At 49.8% G+C, this 15,651-nt stretch overlaps 1 protein-coding gene across 2 annotated transcripts in view; it reads left to right on the top strand.

Moving 5' to 3' along the window:
* LDLR (low density lipoprotein receptor) overlaps window positions 1-15,651 on the top strand; it is a 40,641-nt gene that overhangs the window by 5,607 nt on the left and 19,383 nt on the right. The window contains exons 2-6 of one of the 2 annotated variants that reach the window (XM_039465794.2): window positions 4,170-4,292; window positions 6,931-7,053; window positions 9,292-9,675; window positions 10,745-10,867; window positions 12,642-12,764. In XM_039465794.2, the coding sequence (XP_039321728.1) occupies window positions 4,170-4,292; window positions 6,931-7,053; window positions 9,292-9,675; window positions 10,745-10,867; window positions 12,642-12,764 (876 nt within the window). Of the gene's footprint in view, window positions 1-4,169; window positions 4,293-4,313; window positions 5,178-6,930; window positions 7,054-9,291; window positions 9,676-10,744; window positions 10,868-12,641; window positions 12,765-15,651 lie in introns of those variants that run through there. The other variant, XM_074384615.1, reaches the window with a different exon arrangement.

Here is a 15,651-nt window from a genome sequence, read left to right as displayed (position 1 = left end):
ATCTCGGCTCACCGCAACCTCCGCCTCCTGGGTTCAGGCAATTCTCCTGCCTCAGCCTCCTGAGTAGCTGGGATTATAGGCACGCGCCACCATGCCCAGCTAATTTTTTGTATTTTTAGTAGAGACGGGGTTTCACCATGTTGACCAGGTTGGTCTCGATCTCTCGACCTTGTGATCCACCCGCCTCGGCCTCCCAAAGTGCTGAGATTACAGGCTTGAGCCACCGCGCCCGGCCTCAATTTTTTGTATTTTTAGTAGAGACGGGGTTTCACCATGTTGACCAGGATGGTCTTGATTTCTTGACCTCGTGATCCACCCACCTCAGCCTCCCAAAGTGCTGGGATTACAGGCTTGAGCCACTGCACCTGGCCCAGTATTTTGTATTTTTGATAGAGACAGGGTTTCACGATGTTGGCCAGGCTGGTCTCGAACTCCTGACCTCAGGTAATCTGCCTGCCTTGGCCTCCCAAAGTGCTGAGATAAGAGAGGTGAGTCACTGCGCCTAGCCTGTTCTGTTCCTTAATTCTCAAAACACTCTCTAGGAAATACAGACTGCTATTCTCCCCCATTTTACAGATCAGGAAACCGAGTCCCAGAAGGATTAAATCAGTTACCCAAGTCATTCTAGTTAAATGGCCTGGAAAGCCACTGAATCCCAGGAATGTCTGTCTAACCTCGTTACTACTGTGTCTTTGAGGGACTCTATATGAATATGCTGGGTCAACCATCCAAGTAGAAGGGGATAAAGGGGGCTGGATTCAGTGGCTCAAGACTGTAATCCTAGCACTTTGGGAGGCAGAGGTGGGTAGGTGGATCACTTGAGCCCAAGAGTTTGAGACCAGCTTGGGCAACATAGTGAGACCCCTGTCTTTACAAAAAAATAAAAATAGCCGGGCACAGTGGCTCACACCTATAATCCCAGCACTTTGGAAGGCCGAGGTGGGTGGATCACAAGGTCAAGAGATCAAGACCATTTTGGCCAACATGGTAAAACCCCGTCTCTACTGAAAATACAAAAATTAGCTGGGCATGGTGGCATGCACCTGTAGTCCCAGCTACTTGGCAGGCTGATGCAGGAGAATTGCTTGAACCCAGGAGGCAGAGGTTGCAGTGAGCCGAGATCGCACCACTGCACTCCAACCTGGCGCCTGGTGATGGAGTGAGACTCCGTCTCAAAAAATTATAATAATAAATAAAATAAAATAAAAAATAAAAATAAAAAGTTGCGGGCCGGGCGTGGTGGCTCACACCTGTAATTCAAGCACTTTGGAGGCCAAGACAGGTGGATCACCTGAGGTTGGGAGTTCAAGACCAGCCTGACCAACATGGTGAAATTTGGTTTTTTTTTTTTTTTTTTTTGAGACAAGAGTTTCGCTCTTATTACCCAGGCTGGAGTACAATGGCGCGATCTCGGCTCACCGCAACCTCCGCCTCCTGGGTTCAGGCAATTCTCCTGCCTCAGCCTCCTGAGTAGCTGGGATTACAGGCACGTGCCACCATGCCCAGCTAATTTTTTGTATTTTCAGTAGAGACGGGGTTTCACCATGTTGACCAGGATGGTCTCGATCTCTTGACCTCGTGATCCACCCGCCTCGGCCTCCAAAGTGCTGGGACTACAGGCTTGAGCCACTGCGCCCGGCCCGAAACTTCGTCTTTAAAAATAAAATAAAGCCGGGCGCGGTGGCTTACGCATGTAATCCCAGCACTTTGGGAGGCCGAGGCGGGTGGATCACGAGGTCAAGAGATGGAGACCATCCTGGTCAACATGGTGAAACCCCGTCTCTACTAAAAATACAAAAAATTAGCTGGGCATGGTGGCACATGCCTGTAATCCCAGCTACTCAGGAGGCTGAGGCAGAATTGTCTGAACCCAGGAGGCGGAGGTTGCGGTGAGCCAAGATCGTGCCATTGCACTCCAGCCTGGGTAACAAGAGCCAAACTCCGTCTCCAAAAAATAAAAAAAATAAAAATAAAAAAAAATAAAAAATAAAAAACTGCCAGGTGCGTTGGCTCAAACCCATAATCCCAGCACTTTGAGAGGCTGAGGCGGGCGGATCACCTGAGGTCAGGAGTTCGAGACCAGCCTGACCAATGTGGAGTAACCTCATCTCTGCGGTGTATACCTGTAATCCCAGCTATTCGATAGGCTGAAGCAGGAGAATCGCTTGAACTGGGGAGGCGGAGGTTGTAGTGAGCCGAAATTGTGCCATTGCACTCCACCCTGGGCAACTAGAGTGAAATTCTGTCTTAAATAAATAAATAAATAGCTGAGCGTGATGGTGCACACCTCTAGTAGCAACTGCTCAGGAGGCTGAAGCAGGAGGATCTCTTGAACCTGGGAGGTGGATGCTGCAGTGAGCCTCAGTCATGCCACTGCGCTTCACTGACAGAGTGAGACCCTGTGTCCGAAAGAAAAAGAAAAAAGATACCTTTTGAAGTTAGGTTGTGTGTTAATTATCTACAGCTCAGTTTCCACTGTGCTTACAGGAGGAAATGACTCAGTTCTTGCTACGTATCAAATTAGCCCAAAACGTAGTGGCTGAAAACAACACATTTATGATTTCACAGTTTTCGTGTGTTGGGAATTTGGAAGCAGCACGGCTAGATGGTTCCAGCTCAGGGTCTCTCATGAAGTTGCAATGAAAATACTGGCAGGAGCCAGGCGGGGTGGCTCAAGCCTGTAATCTCAGCACTTTGGGAGGCTGAGGCGGGTGGATCACGAGGTCGAGAGATCAAGACCATCCTCGTCAACATGGTGAAACCTCATCTCTACTAAAAATACAAAAAATTAGCTGGGCATGGTGGCGCGTGCCTGTAATCCCAGCTACTCAGGAGGCTGAGGCAGGAGAATTGCCTGAACCCAGGAGGCGGAGGTTGCGGTGAGCCGAGATCGTGCCATTGCACTCCAGCCTGGGTAACAAGAGCGAAACTCTGTCTCAAAAAAAAAAAAAGATTTTTATCTCTTTTCCAAGGTGTAAATATAATATATTTTGGGAAATTTTCCACATACTTATTTTGTTCTCATTTTAACGTTAATAATCCATGTCTTAGTTTTCCAAGGAAAAGTTTGCTCTTATTATATTGTTTGTTAATGTTTCTGTCCCATTTCTTTTGATCTGATCTTCAGATACATGATTATCTTCACTGCTAAATCTGTGTTCTCTGGCCTCTACATTTATAATGTTTCATAATTCTTTTTTTTTTTTTCTCCTGAAAACTTTTGGAAATTTTTTTTTTTTTTTTTGCTCTTGTTGCCCACGCTGGAGTGCAATGGTACGATCTCAGCTCACCACAACCTCAGCTTCCCGGGGTTAAGTGATTCTTCTGCCTCAGCCCCCCAAGTAGCTGGGATTACAGGCATGTACCACCATTCGCAGCTAATTTTGTATTTTTAGTAGAGACAGGGTTTCTCCATGTTGTCCAGGCTGGTCTCATACTCCTGGGCTCAAGCAATCCACCCACCCCTGCCTTCCAAAGTGCGGGGATTACAGGCATGAGCCACATCTCCTGGATAGTACAGGTTTTTAATATGCCAAATACTCTTCCTTTCTTTATTAATGTGCATGGAAGTTCTTTTTTTTTTTTTTTTTTTTTTGAGACGGAGTTTCGCTCTTGTTACCCAGGCTGGAGTGCAATGGCGCGATCTGGGCTCACCGCAACCTCTGCCTCCTGGGTTCAGGCAATTCTCCTGCCTCAGCCTCCTGAGTAGCTGGGATTACAGGCACGCACCACCATGCCCAGCTAATTTTTTGTATTTTTAGTAGAAACAGGGTTTCACCGTGTTGACCAGGATGGTCTCGATCTCCTGACCTCGTGATCCACCCGCCTCAGCCTCCCAAAGTGCTGGGATTACAGGCTTGAGCCACCGCACCCGGCTTAATGTGCATGGAAGTTCTAATGTTTTTTTCCCATACCTGAGAGAGTCCATGTTCTGGAATCAACATCAGCCTTTGTTCACAAGTCTCTCTTGGGTTTCTTCTTTGCATCCTCCACTGTATTTCGGGGTTCATAAAATTTTATTTGTTTCACTTGGTTAATTTCCTGGGAATCAGACTGCTCCTGATAGGATGACATTTCTGGCTAATTTTTAGTTAGCAGGAAATAGACACAGGAAATGTGGTCAGTTTCTGATTCTGGTGTTGAGTGACCCTTCCTCCTTTCTCTCTCAGTGGGCAACAGATGTGAAAGAAATGAGTTCCAGTGCCAAGATGGGAAATGCATCTCCTACAAGTGGGTCTGTGATGGCCGTCCAGAGTGCCAGGATGGCTCTGATGAATCCCAGGAGACGTGCTGTGAGTCCCCTTTGGGCGTGATGTGCTGCTTTTTGTTTGTTTGTTTTGTTTTGTAATAGAGATGGGGTTTTGGCTGGGCGTGGTGGCTCACACCTGTAATCCCGGCATTTTGGGAGGCCAAGGCCGGCGGATCACGAGGTCAGGAGATCAAGACCATCCTGGCAAACATGATGAAACCCTGTCTCTACTAAAATACAAAAAAAAACTTAGCTGGATGTGGTGGTACGTGTCTGTAGTCCCAGCTACTCGGAAGGCTAAGGCAGGAGAATCGGTGGAACCCGGCAGGCAGAGGTTGCAGTGAGTTGAGATTGTGCTACTGCATTCCAGCCTGGCGACAGAGGGAGACTCCGTCTCAAAAAAAAAAAAAAATAGAGACAGGGTTTCACTATGTTGGCCAGGTTGGTCTTGAACTTCTGGTCTCAAGTGATCCACTGGCTTCAGCCTCCCCAAGTGCTGGGATTACAGGCACCACGCTGGCCTGTGACACCATTCTTAACCCCTTTTTGATGATGGCAGCTGGAAAAGTGGCCAGTGGATTTTGATGTATTCATTCATAAGTTGGAAGGTGGGGAGAGAAGGAATTACTGGAGCTTTCCTTAAAGTGATTAAATGAATTTATTGTTTTTTTCAATTGATATGAAATTCACATAACATGAAATTAACTAGTGCAGTGGCATTAATACATTTGCAATGGTGTGTGGCCACCACCTCTATCTCGTTCCAAAACTTTGCATAACCTAATGTCTATTTTTTTTTGTTTTTTTTTGAGATGGAGTCTGATTCTGTTTCCCAGGCTGGAGTGCAGTGGCACAATCATAGCTCACTGCAGCCTTGATCTGTCGGGCTCACGCGATCCTCTTTCCTCAGCCTCCCAAAGTATTATAGGTATGAGCCACCGCACTCGGCCTAATGTCCAATTTTTAACAAGCTTCATTAAATGCCCTCTGGGTTTTGTTTTGTATTTTGTTTTTTGAGGGACGGGTTTTCATCATGTTGGCCAGGCTGGTCTCAAATTTCTGACCTCAAGCAATCCATCCGCCTCAGCCTCCCAAAGTGCTGGGATTACAGGCGTGAGCCCCCGCGCCCTGCCAGTGCCCTTTGTTTTGACTCAGAAAAGGGTAGAGTTGGCCGGGCACAATGGCTCGTGTCTGTAGTCCCAGCTACCTTGGAGGCTGAGGCAGCTCTTCGCTTTTGCCAAGGAGTTTGAGGGCCACTTGGGTGACATGGCTAGACACCCCCATCTCTAAAAAATAAATTATAAATACATTAAAAAAAAAAAAAAAAGAAAGAATGGGGGCCTGGCGAGGTGGCTCACACTTGTAATCCCAGCACTTTGGGAGGCCAAGGCGGGCGGATCATGAAGTCAGGAGTTCGAGAACAGCCTGGCCAACATAGTGAAACCTCATCTCTACTACTAAACAAAAAAAAATACAAAAAATTAGCCAGGTATGGGGGTGGGTGTATGTAATCCTAGCTACTTGGGAGACTGAGGCAGGAGAATTGCTTAAATCCAAGAAGTGGAGGCTGCAGTAAGCTGAGATCAAGCCACTACACTCCAGACTCCAGCCTGGGTGACAGTGCAAGACTCTGTCTCAAAAACAAAATTGGAGGCCAGGAGTAGTGGCTCATGCCTATAATCCCAGCACTTTGGGAGGCTGAGGTGGGTGCATCACTTGAGTCCAGGAGTTTGAGACCAGCCTGGCCAAATGGTGAAACTTCATCTCTACTAAAAAAAAAAAAAAAAAAAAAAATTGGGATTGACATTCTTTTGAAAGTTCTGGGGGTTTTCCTTTGCTAAAACAGGATTGGCAGGGCCGGGCGTGGTGGCTCACACCTGTAATCCAAGCACTTTGGAGGCCAAGGCAGGCGGATCACCTGAGGTTGGGAGTTCAAGACCAGCCTGACGAACATGGTGAAACCCCGTCTTTAAAAAAAATAAAATAAAATAAATAACTAAATAAATAAAAGACAGGATTGGCGAGGCCAGGGGTCTTTTTTTTTTTTCTTTTTTTTGAGATGGAGTCTCACTCTGTTGCTTAGGCTGGAGTGCAGTGGCGCAATCTTGGCTCCCCGCACCTCCACCTCCTGCGTTCAAGTAATTCTCTTGCCTCAGCCTCTTGAGTACCTGGGACTACGGACACCTGCCACCACACCCAGCTAATTTTTGTAGTTTTTTTTTTTTTTTGAGACGGAGTTTCGCTCTTGTTACCCAGGCTGGAGTGCAATGGCGCGATCTCGGCTCACCGCAACCTCCGCCTCCTGGGTTCAAGCAATTCTCCTGCCTCAGCCTCCCGAGCTGGGGGGAATTACAGGCAGGCGCCACCACGCCCAGCTAATTTTTGTATTTTTAGTAGATACGGGGTTTCACCATGTTGACCAGGATGGTCTCGATCTCTTGACCTTGTGATCCACCCGCCTCGGCCTCCCGAAGTGTTGGGATTACGGGCTTGAGCCACCGCGCCCGGCCTAATTTTTGTATTTTTAGAAGAGATGGGGTTTTGTCATGTTGGCCAGACTGACCTCAGGTGATCCACCCACCTCGACCTCCCACAGTGCTAGGATGACTGGCATGAGCCACTGCACCCGGCCTCAGTGGGTCTTTTCTTTGAGTGACAGCTCAATCCTGTGTCTCCTATAGTGTCTGTCAGCTGCAGATCCGAGGACTTCAGCTGTGGGGGCCGTGTCAACCGCTGCATTCCTCAGTTCTGGAGGTGCGATGGCCAAGTGGACTGCGAGAACGGCTCTGACGAGCAAGGCTGCCGTAAGTGTGGCCCTGCCCTTGCTACCAGCCCGTCTGGGTTCTGGGGAGTAGTTTGACTTTGTCCCTATGTGGTCCTGCTCAAGTTGCAGGCCAGCTGCCCCACCCCGAGCTCCATCTCTTGAGGGCTCATACCAAGCTTCTTCTGCCCCTCAAACCTTCCCTTGGCCAGGAGGCATTACAGAGTGGGGATGGTGCCACCTCTTCAGGTTGTCAAGCACAGTCAGGGAGGCTGTCCCTGCCCAGGGCTGGCCACCTGGCACACATGCTGGCAAGCCACTGTGATCCCCGCCGGCCAGTCGCCCCGTGAGGCTGAACACATAGTGACACTTGGCTAGCCACACCTCAGTGACCCACGTAACCACGAAGGGGAAAAAGCTAGAAAGTTCTGCCAAGGAGCAAGGTCAAGAATCATGAACAGAAATAGGCTTTGAAGCTGGGCGTCTTGGCTGTCTTAATACAACCGGCACATCCTCAATCCAAAAACCCGAAATCCAAAGCGCTCTAAAATCTGAAACTTCTTCAGTACTGACATTTAGAAAGAAATGCTTATTGGAGCATTTTGGATTTTGGATTTAAGGATTTCAGGTATTCAACCACTATTAAGTGTGGAGTCGTAATTAGGAAAAGGAAGTCAGGCTGGCCAAACCAAGGGAAAGCAATAAAGGAAGGCAGGTAGGGCTGGGCGCGGTGGCTCATCCTGTAATCCCAGCTACTTGGAAGGCTGAGACAGGAGGGTCGCTCGAACCCGGGAGGCAGAGGTTTTAGTGAGCCAAGATTGTGCCACTGTACTCCAGCCTGGGGGATAAGAGCAAAACTCTGCCTGCCTTTCTTCATGGTCCAGAACAGACAGCCCTCCTGTGTAAATAACTCCCCATCTTCCTGTGCCCAGCTATTACGAGACACCTCAGCTGATAGAAAATTGCATTAGCACTACAACTGTGGAATTGTCAGAACTGCACAAAGCCCTCTTCAGCCCACAGCATCAGCATCATTCTACAAAACCCTCGGCAAGCCTCTGTCTCCTGGCAGGTAGCTCCTCTCTTGCCGACCTGCCCGTTGCTTCCTTGCCATGTATTTTCCTACTTTCTGGAATAAATCTGTCTTTCTTGACCTACAGCTGCCCTTTTTAAATTTCTTCTTTTTTGAGATGGAGTCTCTGTTGCCCAGGTTGCAGTGCAGTGGTGCAATGTCGGCTGACTGCAACCTCAGCCTCCTGGGTTTGAGCGATTCTCCTGCCTCAGCCTCCTGAGTTGCTGGGATTACAGGGGTGTACCACCGTGCCCGGCCTTTTTTTTTTTTTTTTTTTTTTTGAGACAGAGTTTTGCTCTTGTTACCCAGGCTGGAGTGCAATGGCGCGATCTCGGCTCATCGCAACCTGCGCCTCCTGGGTTCAGGCAATTCTCCTGCCTCAGCCTCCTCAGTAGCTGGGACTACAGGCACACGCCACCATGCCCAGCTAATTTTTTGTATTTTTAGTAGAGACGGAGTTTCACCATGTTGACCACGATGGTCTCGATCTCTTGACCTTGTGATCCACCCGCCTCAGCCTCCCAAAGTGCTGGGATTACAGGCTTGAGCCACCACGCCCGGCTCTAATTTTTGTATTTTTAATAGAGATGAGGTTTCACCATGTTGGCCAGGCTAGTCTTGAACTCCTGACCTCAAGTGATCTGCCCACCTCAGCCTCCCAAAATGCTGGGATTACAGGCGTGAGCTACTGAGCCCGGCTGTACCTACCTACAACTGTCTTGGTAAATTCTTGTTAGCCCCACGCCACGGGTCCAGATAGTCAGTACTTGCCCACGACATTAAAGACATTCCAAATTCAAAACATTCCAAAATCCAGAAAAATATTCCAAATCTGAAAACATTCCAAAATAAAAAAAAAATGAAAATCCAAAATGCTTCTGTTCCCAAGCGTTTCAGAGAAGGGATACTCAACCCCAAATAATGGCAGCAATCCTATAAATAAATGGTGCTGCCATCTTGAGATCTCAGCTGAACAGTTTTATGCCTATTAACGCACCAGTCCTGGTAGCAGTGCTGGGAGATGTTTACAGATGGGGAAACTGAGGCACAGAGAAAGCAGTGGTTCATCAGAGTGCAGGGCCTCTGACTGCCTCCCAGCCCGCCTCTCCAGTGCCCTGGCCTCTCTGTGGCAGCATCCTCGGCTATAGAATGGGCTGGTGTCAGGAGGACTTCATGGTGACAGTGGTCTCGGCCCCTCCTTCCCTGCAGTCCCCAAGACGTGCTCCCAGGACGAGTTTCGCTGCCACGATGGAAAATGTATCTCCCAGCAGTTCCTCTGTGACTCAGAACCAGATTGCTTGGACGGCTCAGACGAGGTCTCCTGCCCGGCGGTCACCTGCGGCCCCGCCAGCTTCCGTTGCAACAGCTCCACTTGCATCCCTCAGCTGTGGGCCTGCGACAACGACCCCGATTGCGAAGATGGCTCGGATGAGTGGCCGGAGCACTGTGGGGCTCTTCTTGACGTGTCCCAACAGAACAATGGCCCCTGCTCGGCCTTCGAGTTCCAGTGTCGCAGTGGCGAGTGCATCCACTCTGGCTGGCACTGTGACGGCGACCCCGACTGCAAGGACAAGTCTGACGAGGAGAACTGCAGTATGGGCGGGGCTGGGGGCAGGGAGGGGCCGGGCAGGGGGTGGGATGCCCCATCACCTGTCCCCAGGTTTCCGAAGGTGTGGGACAGGCAGTGACTTAGGTGCTGAAGTGGATTTTGAACCACATGCCAAGAAAGCATTCCCATTTCATGTTTGTTTCTTTCGTTTGTTTATTTGTTTTTTGAGGTGTGGTTTTGCTTTTGCCCAGGCTGGAGTACAGTAGTGTGATCTTGGCTCATTGTAACCTCCCCACCTCCTGCGTTCAAGCGATTCTCCTGCCTCAGCCTCCCAAGCAGCTGGGATTACAGGTGCCCGCCACCACACCCAACTAATTTTTGTATTTTTAGTAGAGACGGGTTTCACCATGTTAGCCAGGTTGGTCTCAAACTCGTGACCTCAGGTGATCTGCCCAACTTGGCCTCCCAAAATGCTGGGATTACAGGAGTGAGCCACCACACCTGGTCTCTTTCTTTTTCTTTTTGAGTCAGGGTCTCGCTCCGTTGTCCAGGCTGGAGTGCAGCAGCAATCACAGCTCACTGCAGCCTTGACCTCCTGGGGTCAAGTGATCCTCCCTCCTTAGCCTCCAAAGCCGCTGAGGCTGTAGGTGTGTGCCACCACGCCCGGTCCATTTTATGTCGTTTTCAGTCTTTCTGATAACATTGAAGAGGGGGCAGTCCCCAAAGCAGACTTTGTCTTTAATGCCCAGTTAGTCTTTCTTTTTTTTGAGATGGAGTCTTGCTCTGTCACCCAGGCTGGCGTGCAGTGGCACAATCTCGGCTCACTGCAACCTCCACCTCCCAGGTTCAAGCAATTCTCCTGCCTCAGCCCCCCATGTAGCTGGGACTACAGGCTCCTGCCACAGTGCCCAGCTAATTTTTCTATGTTTAGTAGAGCCGGGTTTTCACCATATTGGCTAGGCTGGTCTCCAACTCCCGACCTCAAGTGATCCTCCTGCCTTGGCCTCCCAAAGTGCTGGGATTAGAGGTGTAAGCAGCGCCCAGCTGAAGGTCTTGGTCCTTTTTCTCTGGTGTCCCTTCTTGAGAAAATCAATACTCTGCCCTGTTTTCCAGCTGTGGCCACCTGCCGCCCTGACGAATTCCAGTGCTCTGATGGAGAGTGCATCCACGGCAGCCGCCAGTGTGACCAGGAGAATGACTGCAAGGACATGAGCGATGAAGTCGGCTGTGTTAACGGTGAGCGCCGTCCATCTGGTTTCCTATCCCCCATTCTCCGTGCCTTCCTGTTCACAAATAATTTGTGAAGTCAGAGGGCACGTCCCAGGTCAGCTCTGCACCAGCTGTGTATCCCTGGACAAGTGATTTGACTTCCCAGAGCCTTACTTTTTTTTTTTTTTTGACATTGGAGATTGCTCTGTCGCCCAGGCTGGAGTGCAGTGGTGTGATCTCAGCCTGCAGCAGCCTCTGCCTCCTGGGTTCAAGCAATTCTCCTGTCTCAGCCTCCCAAGTAGCTGGGATTACAGGAGCCCGCCGCTACGCCCAGCTAATTTTTGTATTTTTAGTAGACATGGGGTTTCATCATGTTGGCCAGGCTGATCTCGAACTCCTGACCACATGTGATCTGCCGGCCCCGGCCTCCCAAACTGCTGGGATTACAGGTCACTTCTACTTTTCTAAAAAATGTGCATAATGGGCCGGGTGCGGTGGCTCAAGCCTGTAATCCCAGCACTTTGGGAGGCTGAGGCGGGTGGATCACGAGGTCAAGAGATCGAGACCATCCTGGTCAACATGGTGAAACCCCTTTTCTACTAAAAATCCAAAAAATGAGCTGTGCATGGTGGCACATGCCTGTAATCCCAGCTACTCAGGAGGCTGAGGCAGGAGAATTGCCTGAACCCAGGAGGCGGAGGTTGCGGTGAGCCGAGATCACGCCATTGCACTCCAGCCTGGGTAACGAGCGAAACTCCGCCTCAAAAAAAAAAAAAAATGTGCATAATGATAGCACAGTTTTCAGGACTGTGAGATTTCATAAGATTGCTGCGTCCAGAGTTTGTGTCTTTGATGTACACACTGCAACAGAAAGCATTTTCCCAAATTCCCAAAGCAACAGCGCCACCTTTGGAAATGTAGGCAGGAGATAATTGTACCCAGGAGACAACTGCATCTGAGCAGCAGAGACCAGCGTTTCAGCTTCCACAGTAGCGTCTACTGGCAAAATCTATAGCAACCAGAGGTTCATCAGTGTAGAATTATTACTATTATTTTTTTGAGATGGAGTCTTACTCTGTCACCTAGGGTGGAGTGCAATGGCATAATCTCAGCTCACTGCAAACTCCACCCCCTGGGTTCAAGCAATTCTCCTGCCTCAGCTCCCTGAGTAGCTAGGATTACAAGTGCCCACCACCACGTCCAGCTAATTTTTGTATTTTTACAAAAGTACAAAATACACCAGCCCATTCTACCATAGAGACAGGGGGTTTCACCATGTTGATCAGGCTGGTCTCGAACTCCCGACTTTAAGTGATCTGCTTACCTGGCCCTTCTGAAGTCCTGGGATTACAGGTGTGAGCCACCGAGCCTGGCCTAACTTTTTTTTTTTTAAGACTGAATCTTGCTCTGTCACCCAGGCTAAAGTGCAGTGGTGGAATCTCGGCTCACTGCAACCTGCACCTCCTGGGTTCAAGCAATTCTCCTGCCTCAGCCTCCCGAGGAGCTGGGACTACATGCGCCACCCCCAACCATGCCTGGCTAATTTTTGTATTTTTAGTAGATATGGGGTTTCACCTTGTTGGTCAGGCTGGTCTCAAACTCCTGACCTCAGGTGATCCACCCACCTCGGCCTCCCAAAGTGCTGGGATTACAGGTGTGAGCCATCACAACATGCCATGTTTTCTTAATGAATCCATTTGCATGCGTTCCTGTGTGAATGAACTATTATGTGAATGAGTGCTAAGCAGACTGCAGCTCAGACACACCTGACCTTCCTCCTTCCTCTCTCTGGCTCTCATAGTGACACTGTGTGAGGGGCCCAACAAGTTCAAGTGTCACAGCGGCGAATGCATCACCCTGGACAAAGTCTGCAACTCAGCTAGAGACTGCCGGGACTGGTCGGATGAGCCCCTCAAGGAGTGCGGTGAGCCTCGGGTGCAGGCGGCTTGCAGAGCTTGTGGGAGCCAGGAATGGGACTGAGACATGAGTGTTGTAGGATTCTGGGATCTCCACTCTGCCCACCCTGTGCAGAGGGCTCCTTTGTTGTTGTTGCCTGGGCTGGAGTGCAATGGCGCAATCTCGGCTCACTGCAGCCTCTACCTCCTGGTTCAGGTGATTCTCTTGCCTTAGCCTCCTGAGTAGCTTGAATTATAGGTGCCTGCCACCGTGCCTGGCTAATTTTTGTATTTTCAGTAGAGACAGGGTTTCACCATGTTAGCTAGGATGGTCTTGATGTCCTGACATCGTGATCCACCCGCCTCCGCCTCCCAAAGTGCTGGGATTACAGGCGTGAGCCACCGCGCCCGGCCACAAAGGGCAAAGCCGGGGGAAAAAAAAAAAAAAAAAGCAAATTCTAAAATGTATGAATTCTTTTTTTTTTTTGAGACGGAGTTTCGCTCTTGTTACCCAGGCTGGAGTGCAATGGCACGATCTCGGCTCACTGCAACCTCCGCCTCCTGGGTTCAGGCAATTCTCCTGCCTCAGCCTCCCGAGTAGCTGGGATTACAGGCACGTGCCACCATGCCCAGCTAATTTTTTGTATCTTTAGTAAAGACGGGGTTTCACCATGTTGACCAGGATGGTCTCGATCTCTCGACCTCGTGATCCACCTGCCTCAGCCTCCCAAAGTGCTGGGATTACAGGCTTGAGCCACCGCGCCCGGCTTGTTGTTGTTGTTTTTGAAACTGAGTGTCACTCTGTCTCCCAGGCTGGAGTGCAGTGGTGCGATCTCGGCTCACTGCAACCTCCACCTCCCGGGTTCAAGTGATTCTCCTGCCTCCGCCTCCTGAGTAGCTGGGATTACAGGCGTGAGCCACCTCGCCCAGACAATTTCTCTTTTTATTTTTCTTCTCAAGTATTTAAACATGTAAAAGCCATTTTTAGGCGTGACAGGGTGGTTCATGCCTGTAATCCCAGCACTTTGGGAGGCCAAGGAGGGTGGATCACTAGATGTCAGGAGTTCAAGACCAGCCTGGTCAACATGGTGAAACCTCTCTACTAAAAATAGAAAAACTAGCCAGATGTGGTAGCATGCACTTGTAATCCCTGCTGCAGGAGGCTGAGGTAGGAGAAATGCTTGAACCTGGGAGGTAGAGGTAGTGAGCTGAGGTCACACCACCGCACGCCAGCCTGGGCAACAAAGTGAGAGTCCATACCTGTCCTATTATTACTTACAACATAAAATGTGCCATCTCAGCTATTTGTAGGTGCACAGTTCGGTGGCCTTAAGCACATTCACACTGTTATGCAAGTACCACCATCCCTATCATTCACTTCCAGAACTTTTTGTTTGAGATGGAGTTTCATTCTTGTTGCCCAGGCTGGAGTGCAATGGCGCGATCTCAGCTCACCGCAACCTGTCTCCCAGGTTCAAGCAATTCTCCTGCCTCAGCCTCCCGAGTAGCTGGGGTTACAGGCATGTGTCGCCATTTTGTATTTTTTAGTAGGGAGCTAATTTTGTATTTTTTAGTAGGGACGGGGTTTCTCCATGTTGGTCAGGCTGGCTGGTCTTGAACTCCTGACCTCAGGTGATCCACCCGCTTTGGCCTCCCAAAGTGCTGGGATTACAAGTGTGAACCACTGTGCTCGGCCCAGAACTTTTTTTTTTTTTTTTTGAGAAGAGTCCTGCTCTGTTACCCAGGCTGGAGTGCAGTGGCACGATCTTGGCTTACTGCAACCTCTGCCTTCCAGGTTCAAGCAATTCTCCTGCCTCAGCCTCCTGAGTAGCTGGGATTACAGGCACCCACTATCTCGCCCACCTAATTTTTTTTTTTTTTTTGAGACGGAGTTTCGCTCTTGTTACCCCAGGCAGGAGTGCAATGGCGCGATCTCGGCTCACTGCAACCTCCGCCTCCTGGGTTCAGGCAATTCTCCTGCCTCAGCCTCCTGAGTAGCTGGGATTACAGGCACACGCCACCATGCCCAGCTAATTTTTTCTATTTTTAGTAGAGACGGGGTTTCACCGTGTTGACCGGGATGGTCTCGATCTCTTGACCTCGTGATCCACCCACCTCGGCCTCCCAAAGTGCTGGGATTACAGGCTGAGCCACCGCGCCCGGCCTAATTTTTATGTTTTTAGTAGAGACCAACCAGGTTTCATCATGTTGGCCAGGCTGGTTTTAAACTCCAGACCTCGAGTGATCATCCCACCTTGACCTCCTAAAGTGCTGGGAATACAAGCATGAGCCACCATGCCCGGCCCCAGAACTCTTTTATCTTCCCAAACTCCCATGAAACACTCACTCCCCATCTCCCTCCCTAACCCCTGGCACTTTCTGTCCCTGTGAATGTGATGACTCTAGGGACCTCCTTTTAGTGGAATCAGATGGCATTTCCCTTTTTTGACTGGCTTATTTGACTGAGCAAAGCGTGGTGGCTCATGCCTGTAATCCTAGTGCTTGGGGAGGTCAAGGTGGGCAGATTGCTTGACCTCAGGAATATGAGACCAGCCTGGGCAACATGGCAAAATTCTGTCTCTTAAAAAAAAAAACAAAACAAGACGGGCGCGGTGGCTCAAGCCTGTAATCCCAGCACTTTGGGAGGCCGAGGCGGGTGGATCACGAGGTCGAGAGATCAAGACCATCCTGGTCAACATGGTGAAACCCTGTCTCTACTAAAAATACAAAAAATTGCCATGCGCGGTGGCTCACGCCTGTAATCCCAGCACTTTGGGAGGCCGAGGTGGGTGGATCACAAGGATCTCAATCAAGAGATCGAGACCATCCTGGTCAACCTGGTGAAATCCCATCTCTACTAAAAATACAAAACATTAGGCCGGGCGTGGTGGCTCAAGCTTATAATCCCAGCACTTT

The sequence above is a fragment of the Saimiri boliviensis genome, chromosome 14 (genome assembly GCF_048565385.1).
Source record: "Saimiri boliviensis isolate mSaiBol1 chromosome 14, mSaiBol1.pri, whole genome shotgun sequence".
Lineage (NCBI taxonomy): Eukaryota > Metazoa > Chordata > Mammalia > Primates > Cebidae > Saimiri > Saimiri boliviensis.
This window is presented reverse-complemented; position numbering and strand designations above follow the sequence as displayed.